Source organism: Haliotis cracherodii, unplaced genomic scaffold (genome assembly GCF_022045235.1).
Source record: "Haliotis cracherodii isolate W230 unplaced genomic scaffold, xgHalCrac1.p SCAF_3, whole genome shotgun sequence".
NCBI lineage: Eukaryota > Metazoa > Mollusca > Gastropoda > Lepetellida > Haliotidae > Haliotis > Haliotis cracherodii.
Window position 1 is genome coordinate 40,187,654 of NW_027266286.1, and position 9,027 is coordinate 40,196,680.

The 9,027-nt window shown below is 45.5% G+C and overlaps 1 protein-coding gene across 2 annotated transcripts in view; it reads left to right on the forward strand.

Annotated features, from left to right (window-relative positions):
• Window positions 1-9,027, forward strand: part of LOC139476031 (bromodomain and WD repeat-containing protein 3-like) — a 66,288-nt gene that overhangs the window by 47,111 nt on the left and 10,150 nt on the right. For both annotated transcript variants that reach the window (XM_071259270.1, XM_071259271.1), the window contains exons 32-34: window positions 5,151-5,263; window positions 7,688-7,929; window positions 8,712-9,005. In XM_071259270.1, the coding sequence (XP_071115371.1) occupies window positions 5,151-5,263; window positions 7,688-7,929; window positions 8,712-9,005 (649 nt within the window). The remainder of the gene's footprint in view (window positions 1-5,150; window positions 5,264-7,687; window positions 7,930-8,711; window positions 9,006-9,027) is intronic.

Consider the following 9,027-nt stretch of genomic DNA (forward strand, 5'->3'; position numbering starts at 1 on the left):
TGAGATGTGAAGTAGCTTGGTGAGATGTGGTGAGGTAGCCTGGTGAGTTGGCCTGGTGAGATGTGAGGTATCTTGGTGAGACGAGAAGTAGCTTGGTGAGATCTGGTGAGGAAGCCTGGTGAGATGTGGTGAGGTATCTTGGTGAGATGTGGTGAGGTAGCCTGGTGAGATGTGGTGAGGTAGCCTGGTGAGATGTGGTGAGGAAGCCTGGTGAGATGTGGTGAGGTAGCCTGGTGAGATGTGGTGATGTAGCCTGGTGAGATGTGGTGAGGAAGCCTGGTGAGATGTGGTGAGGTAGCCTGGTGAGATGTGGTGAGGTAGCCTGGTGAGATGTGGTGAGGAAGCCTGGTGAGATGTGGTGATGTAGCCTGGTGAGATGTGGTGATGTAGCCTGGTGAGATGTGGTGAGGTAGCCTGGTGAGATGTAGTGATGTAGCCTGGTGAGATGTGGTGAGGAAGCCTGGTGAGATGTGGTGATGTAGCCTGGTGAGATGTGGTGATGTAGCCTGGTGAGATGTGGTGAGGTAGCCTGGTGAGATGTGGTGATGTAACCTGGTGAGATGTGGTGAGATAGCCTGGTGAGATGTGGTGAGGAAGCCTGGTGAGGTATCTTGGTGAGATGTGAAGTAGCTTGGTGAGATGTAGTGAGGTAGCCTGGTGAGATGTGGTGATGTAGCCTGGTGAGATGTGGTGATGTAGCCTGGTGAGATGTGGTGAGGAAGCCTGGTGAGATGTGGTGATGTAGCCTGGTGAGATGTGGTGATGTAGCCTGGTGAGATGTGGTGAGGTAGCCTGGTGAGATGTGGTGATGTAGCCTGGTGAGATGTGGTGAGGTAGCCTGGTTAGATGTGGTGAGGTAGCCTGGTGAGATGTGGTGAGGAAGCCTGGTGAGGTATCTTGGTGAGATGTGAAGTAGCTTGGTGAGATGTGGTGAGGTAGCCTGTTGAAATGTGAGGTATCTTGGTGAGACGAGAAGTAGCTTGGTGAGATCTGGTGAGGAAGCCTGGTGAGATGTGGTGAGGTAGCCTGGTGAGGTGTGGTGAGGTAGCCTGGTGAGATGTGGTGAGGAAGCCTGGTGAGGTGTGGTGAGGTAGCCTGGTGAGATGTGGTGAGGTAGCCTGGTGAGATGTGGTGATGTAGCCTGGTGAGATGTGGTGAGGTAGCCTGGTGAGATGTGGTGAGGAAGCCTGGTGAGGTATCTTGGTGAGATGTGAAGTAGCTTGGTGAGATGTGGTGAGGTAGCCTGGTGAGATGTGAGGTATCTTGGTGAGATGAGAAGTAGCTTGGTGAGATCTGGTGAGGAAGCCTGGTGAGATGTGGTGAGGTAGCCTGTTGAGATGTGGTGAGGTAGCCTGGTGAGGTATCTTGGTGAGATGTGAAGTAGCTTGGTGAGATGTAGTGAGGTAGCCTGGTGAGATGTGTTGAAGTAGCTTGTGAGATGTGGTGAGGTATCTTGGTGGAATGTGAAGTAACTTGGTGAGATGTGGTGAGGTAGCCTGGTCAGATGTGTTGAAGTAGCCTGGTCAGATGTGAAGTATCTTTGTGAGATGTGGTGAGATAGCCTGGTGAGATGAGCTCTGAACATAAACAAAGAAGAAATATGCCATTATTTTATAACTCAATATTACAGGTTCAGAAACATTTTGTTATTACAAAATCTAAAAATTTGGCTGGGGGATTCTCATTGCGTTGTTTCCAGCCAGGCTGCACAAGCAGGGATCTTGAACCCCGACTACTTGTCCTTGGTTGCCATGGTAGCCTGGCTGGCTGGACGGACGGTGTGACTAGAGCACCTGCCCGCGACCGGGTAGATAGTGTTTGAATATGACAGGCAAACATCCGCGACCGGGTAGCCTGTTGATAACCCAGCTAAGCCTGGCAAGAATGAGTATCTGACCCTGACAACTTGTCCTGGTCCATGGGGACCTTACGATATGGTTGGAATGATCGAATGTATGTGACGAACTTATAGGGGTGATATGTTCAGCATGTTGTTATGTGGATAAATGCCAAATGATCAGTTGGAAACTAGGTAGACAACTGAGAATCCCCCAAGAAGTAAGTGGTAATATATATAAAAAGGGGGAACATCATGTTAGATCATGTTGCACTACACTACATGAGTGCTAAATATTAGTATGCACTGCACCTACATGGGAAAAGAGACATTATAGTTATGCAGATGAGCTCGTCCTACTGACTAGCACTCCCTAAACAAGAAAACATGGTTAGTCATGTGAATACTGAGAACGTGTGTGGACGGAATCCGCTGAGTAAAAACACAAATATAGAATACTAAACTTCATGAGTTTCAGAAAATAGGTTTTACACAGGAGCAGGTTCAGTGTTGTATTTATTACTTGCCATTTGTAACATTTTTGGAATTATACTGTTCAGTGTGAATAGGCTGACACCTACATGATCCACAGCATAATCCAATTGAGTTTAACAGAATAATACTTCAAACACGTCAAAAGTTGAAATGTATGAATTTACTACCATACAACGGTCCACCTTTGGAATTCAGGCGTCCGTTCCAAAAGATTTATCATAGCGCTAAGGTTATACCAATTCACATACTTTAACTTAGACAAACGACTGTCGTTGCGCTACAATACGATCACCTTGTGGAACGGGGCCTTGCACCTCAAAGTTTACAATCACGTCACAATACCCTATGACGTAAATTTGTGGAATTTTGTTGCAAGATCTATGGGGGAAACAATGTCATGTGACGTCAACCTAGCAACCAGGTTGCTGGGGTCATCGCTTGTGCATAAGCTCCTCTCAGTGATCTATCATCTTGACACGCAATGTCGTTGAATAAGCCAAGGGATGTTGCGAGCTTTCAATATTTGTTCGTGAAACATGTTCCAAGAGTACATAAACACACGTTTTGGTATTACACAATGTGTAATACAGCTGTATGTTTATTAAACGGGTGATAGTGTTAATAATAATGAATATTATGACAACGTGAGAATGAAAACAGAGATGATGTGAATAGCTATTTACTGGTAACATGCGTATGAATGTGACCTAAACATAGGCGCCATGGAGCCTTACCATGTCCTGAGTGTACACACAGACCTTAGGGGTAAACATTAAGGCCTTGATCAGCCTATCATGAAAAACATGCAATGATATAATAGCCAGAAGTCTATGGGTGTTGGCTATAGTGTTTTGGGATGTGTGGATATACCATGTATAGCACTGGGATGACCTTCGTCTTTAGGTCTGGATCATGTGAACTGGAATGTTGGGTCTCACTGCTGATTTTGCTGCCCCGATTCGAAATGAGTGTCCATGAGTGTATCATGCTGTTGAATGAAGAATGATGGAGAAAGCGCTCCATTGTTGGGTGTCACAAATAACGATGCGTCGAGTTGGCAGTTAGATTGCGTCTGCCCCATGCTCATTACTCGACAGATGTGGTTGTCTATTCTGTTAATGGTCAGGGTGATGCCTTGACGGAACGGGTCAGTTTGGATGATATTAACGTGAGATTAAACCGAGACTGGTCACTTGCAAATTGAACTGAACTCAGGCATAGGTGGAAATGAGGATTAAACATGTCACAGGTAAATTCTCTGAATCTCAGAAATGCAGAGAAAGCTAAACAACACACTGCTTTCATCAGAAGGATGATGTTTGTCGGCAATCGACCCCGATGCCTTTCATGACACAAATTACTGAGCACTTTGTTTGTGAAGGGTAACCTGACTCGACTGGAAGGACCTTGGTGTTTTTTGATGGCCCAGACACTGTACATCTCCAAGGATCCATGGGTTGCACATGAGTGCACCTCTTTCCTAGCTCCTTAATGATCATTAAGACATCATCTATCCTGACGTAGGTGAGCCAGCATCTGTCTTTGTCGATTATGGAGTTCAAAGTGGGGTGTTTCTTGTCTTCATGTGAAACCAGTCACTACTGTGGAGACCATGTGTCTGTCAGGATGTTTGGCCAGTACGAACTGGTGATTCAATGGCCTGGAAGGTGTTCAATTGTTCAGGGACCACTCATTTGGCCTTCCTCGTGTCTCTGATGCTTGTTGGCATGACTATGGTCCTGTCTACATTTGCTCTGTGGATGTTTTTTCTTGCATGTGTGGCAAGCATGCAGAAAATGACACTGCGGGTAGGAGCACCTGTCTTCCTGGAAGTTATTGCCTATCTGTTGACCCAGGTGGTAGACTATGGCCCTGCCTTCTATGTCCTGTGTTGGAATGTTGAAGTTGTGCTGATCTGTAGTTTTCGTGCCAGGTTGGGCATTGACAGTAAGTGGGCAGAATTCTGTGAAGTGTGAAATGTTTTGGCATAGATTGCATGTGTTAGCCTTCCTGTTGCTGAACACTTTGCGATATATTTCCATGTCCATAGTCCCCCAATATATATTAGTTCGTTCAACTGCTGGATGGCTGCTGCAGACTTGGCCCGAAAAAAGTTTATGATACGTAAACGTAGCCATGGTTGGTTTTGTTGCTGAGGCTATTGATAATTCGTTGATATTCATCAAACTCTTGGGCTCTCCACTATGTGCCTCTGTCCTGATTTTCTTGAAGCTCAAAGTCTGTTGAGAAGTTCTGCATGGACAGGGCCTGGTGCAGTCGTTTGTGGGGGGTAGTTTTAACTTGTAGTTCACAGTTTCCTGCTTCAATTGTTCTGGGGCCAGTGATAATTTCATCGGGCATCAGTAACAAGGCTAAGTTAATGTCCTTACCCTCCTTATTTGTTGCCTTAGGGATGCCGATATGGTGTCGGTGAGGCAGGGTGTTTGGGTCTCTACCAGGTTGACGAGAGTATTCAGTGTCATCTGCATTGTGGTGGCCAAAGTGAAGTGAGGCCTAGGGCTAGCTGACAACCATGGCTGGGGTGCACTGATGCTTGGTGCTGTGGGTGCTTCTTGTCTGCTGGGTATTCCCGGCGTATGGAGCTGGAGAGCATGGCCGCCGATGTCTGCAGATTCTTTGCACTGTTTGCAGCAACTATGTGACTGTGTTCCTCCCAAATACGAAAACAAATAATATATGATGTGACATGATATCGTAATAAAGTTTTTTAGTTTTTAGCGTAAAAGAACTGATTGATTTGTCAACAAAATTTTGAGTGAAAAAATATTTGTTTACCAAGTTTGATTGATGATTTCAGATATATGCAATGACGTTACGGTTATCGGCCATGTTTGAAGATCAGATCAAGGAGATTACCTCCCACTGGAAGTCTGCCAGTAGAACCAAACAGCTGCCTAAACAATCTGGCAGGTATGTACGCTTGAATGAAGTCAGGGAGATGGGTAACTGTAAGAACTGTGAGATATCATGTTTTACTCGTTGTGAAAGATTAGGGATAGAGATGTAGAGTTTTCCTAACTGTGTCACAGGAGATACACGTACAGGTGTTCAGGGGGTCTTTTCAGACTAAAGTGTGTCACAGGATACACGTACAGGTGTTCAGGGGGTCTTTTCAGACTAAAGTGTGTCACAGGATACACGTACAGGTGTTCAGGGGGTCTTTTCAGACTAAAGTGTGTCACAGGATACACGTACAGTTGTTCATGGGGTCTTTTCAGACTAAAGTGTGTCACAGGGTACACGTACAGGTGTTCAGGGGGTCTTTTCAGACTAAAGTGTGTCACAAGGTACACGTACAGGTGTTCAGGGGGTCTTTTCAGACTAAAGTGTGTCACAGGGTACTCGTACAGTTGTTCAGGGGGTCTTTTCAGACTAAAGTGTGTCACAGGATACACATACAGGTGTTCAGGTGGGTCTTTTCAGACTAAAGTGTGACACAGGATACTCGTACAGTTGTTCAGGGGGTCTTTTCAGACTAAAGTGTGTCACAGGATACACGTACAGGTGTTCAGGTGGGTCTTTTCAGACTAAAGTGTGTCACAGGGTACACGTACGGTTGTTCAGGGGGTCTTTTCAGACTAAAGTGTGTCACAGGGTACTCGTACAGGTGTTAAGGTGGGCCTTTTCAGACTAAGGTGGGCCTTTTCAGACTAAATTGTGTCACAGGGCACACGTACAGGTGTTCAGGGGGTCTTTTCAGACTAAAGTGTGTCACAGGGTACACGTACAGGTGTTCAGGTGGGTCTTTTCAGACTAAAGTGTGTCACAGGATACACGTACAGGTGTTCAGGGGGTCTTTTCAGACTAAAGTGTGTCACAGGGTACTCGTACAGGTGTTCAGGGGGTCTTTTCAGACTAAAGTGTGTCACAGGATACACGTACAGGTGTTAAGGTGGGCCTTTTCAGACTAAGGTGGGCCTTTTCAGACTAAAGTGTGTCACAGGGCACTCGTACAGGTGTTTAGGTGGGTCTTTTCAGACTAAAGTGTGTCACAGTGTTAAGGTGGGCCTTTTAAGACTAAAGTGTGTCACAGTGTTAAGGTGGGCCTTTTAAGACTAAAGTGTGTCACAGTGTTAAGGTGGGCCTTTTAAGACTAAAGTGTGTCACAGTGTTAAGGTGGGCCTTTTAAGACTAAAGTGTGTCACAGGGCACTCTTATAGGTGTTAAGGTGGGCCTTTTCAGACTAAAGTGTGTCACAGTGTTAAGGTGGGCCTTTTCAGACTAAAGTGTGTCACAGGGCCCTCGTACTGGTGTTCAGGTGGGTCTTTTTAGACTAAAGTGTGTCACAGGATACTCGTACAGTTGTTAAGGTGGGTCTTTTCAGACTAAAGTGTGTCACAGTGTTAAGGTGGGCCTTTTCAGACTAAAGTGTGTCACAGTGTTAAGGTGGGCCTTTTCAGACTAAAGTGTGTCACAGGGCCCTTGTACAGGTGTTCAGGTGGGTCTTTTCAGACTAAAGTGTGTCACAGGGCCCTCGTACTGGTGTTCAGGTGGGTCTTTTTAGACTAAAGTGTGTCACAGGATACTCGTACAGTTGTTAAGGTGGGTCTTTTCAGACTAAAGTGTGTCACAGTGTTAAGGTGGGCCTTTTCAGACTAAAGTGTGTCACAGTGTTAAGGTGGGCCTTTTCAGACTAAAGTGTGTCACAGGGCCCTTGTACAGGTGTTCAGGTGGGCCTTTTCAGACTAAAGTGTGTCACAGGGCCCTCGTACTGGTGTTCAGGTGGGTCTTTTTAGACTAAAGTGTGTCACAGGATACTCGTACAGTTGTTAAGGTGGGTCTTTTCAGACTAAAGTGTGTCACAGTGTTAAGGTGGGCCTTTTCAGACTAAAGTGTGTCACAGTGTTAAGGTGGGCCTTTTCAGACTAAAGTGTGTCACAGGGCCCTTGTACAGGTGTTCAGGTGGGTCTTTTCAGACTAAAGTGTGTCACAGTGTTCAGGTGGGTCTTTTCAGACTAAAGTGTGTCACAGGGCACTCTTATAGGTGTTCAGGTGGGCCTTTTCAGACTAAAGTGTGTCACAGTGTTCAGGTGGGTCTTTTCAGACTAAAGTGTGTCACAGGGCACTCTTATAGGTGTTCAGGTGGGTCTTTTCAGACTAAAGTGTGTCACAAGGCCCTCGTACAGGTGTTCAGGTGGGTCTTTTCAGACTAAAGTGTGTCACAGGGCCCTCGTACAGGTGTTAAGGTGGGCCTTTTCAGACTAAAGTGTGCCAACCAGAAGAATACTTTTCATTTAAAAAAGTAAATAGTTTATTTAAAGAGTGTTTATGTATTAATCCAGTTGACTCTAATAGAAGGAATTTTCTCAAACTTTGATTTCAATTGTATGACAGCAAATCGTCCCGCACAATTATTAAGACAAACGGGAACTCCTCATCAGCGAGCCGTCGAGATCGAGCCCCAGGGTCATCAACTGACAGCAGCCAACAGTCATCTAGCGCTAGCTCTAGCACCACCCCGGTCCGAGTCACCAGGTCACACGGAGGGGGCGAGCGGGGCTCAGCTGATGGCTACAGCAGTGGCCCCACACCCTACCCCCGGTCCCGGAGAACTGCTCACACTTCTCGTATGTCAGGTACTACAAACTTCAGCCTGCTTGACCCTTTCTCATCAGCCAATTCTCACATGATCATATATATGTTCATAACAATAGATTTAATCATATTTTTGTGCTAGAAAAGATTTTAATTTGGCTGAAATGGTATTTGCAAATCATAGAAACATTTCTTGTGGTCACATGGCGGATGAGGTAGAATTTTCTTGTGTTTCATGTTGTACCTTATATTGGCGGTATGCTATGTATAAACAAATAGTTGTGGCAGCAAAACCAAATGAAAGGGTTAACATGAACATGATGAAGAAGTCTTTAAATTTACAACGGAGATGTTTTTATATTTCTTGTGAACATTGGAAGTTTGATATTGATAGACAGATGAAGTGAGATTGGCCATTCACCTGTCACGTTAGGGAAAATACAACACCCCTTGAATGAGAGAAGGTCAGTAAAAAATGGTATTTGAACATTCTTACTAACGAAGCTATTTAGGTAAAGTTTTGTGTGATACTCTTGTGGATCCAGTAGCATTCTGATTGGAATGTTGCCAGTCATATTGGCAAATGGAAATCAAGGGTGGGTATTTTGAGATTCCAAGAACCATGGGAATGGATCCCGAGGTAAATGTAGGTTGACCTAAATGCTGACCCCGGAGACGTGGAGGATGACTGGGGGGAAGTCTTCGGTACACTGCTTTCCAGATAATTCTTTTCTTTTTGTTTATGATGTGAAGCATCAAGTCGATTATGAAACATTAATTCTTGCTGTCTACTCAAGTCTCAAGTCCGATGTTTTGTTGATAGCTCGCAAGGTGATTGGGAGTGATGGAGAGAGTGAGGAAGATGAAGAGACCGAGGTAGAGGAGGAAGTGAATGTGAATGTTGAGGAGGAGGATGAAGAAGAAGAACAAGAAGAAGATGTTGCCAAGGTGCGGCGGACCAAACGGAAAGCGGCTCGTCGCAAAGTGCTGATTGACAAAGAGAGTGATGAGGAAGAGGAGGAGGAAGAAGAAGAGGAAGAGGAAGAGGAGGTTGCAGCAAAGCCACGGGGCAAGGTCCAGCCAAAACGTACCACAAACCGGGCATCAGGTGGAAGAAGTGAGTCACCTTTATCAGACAG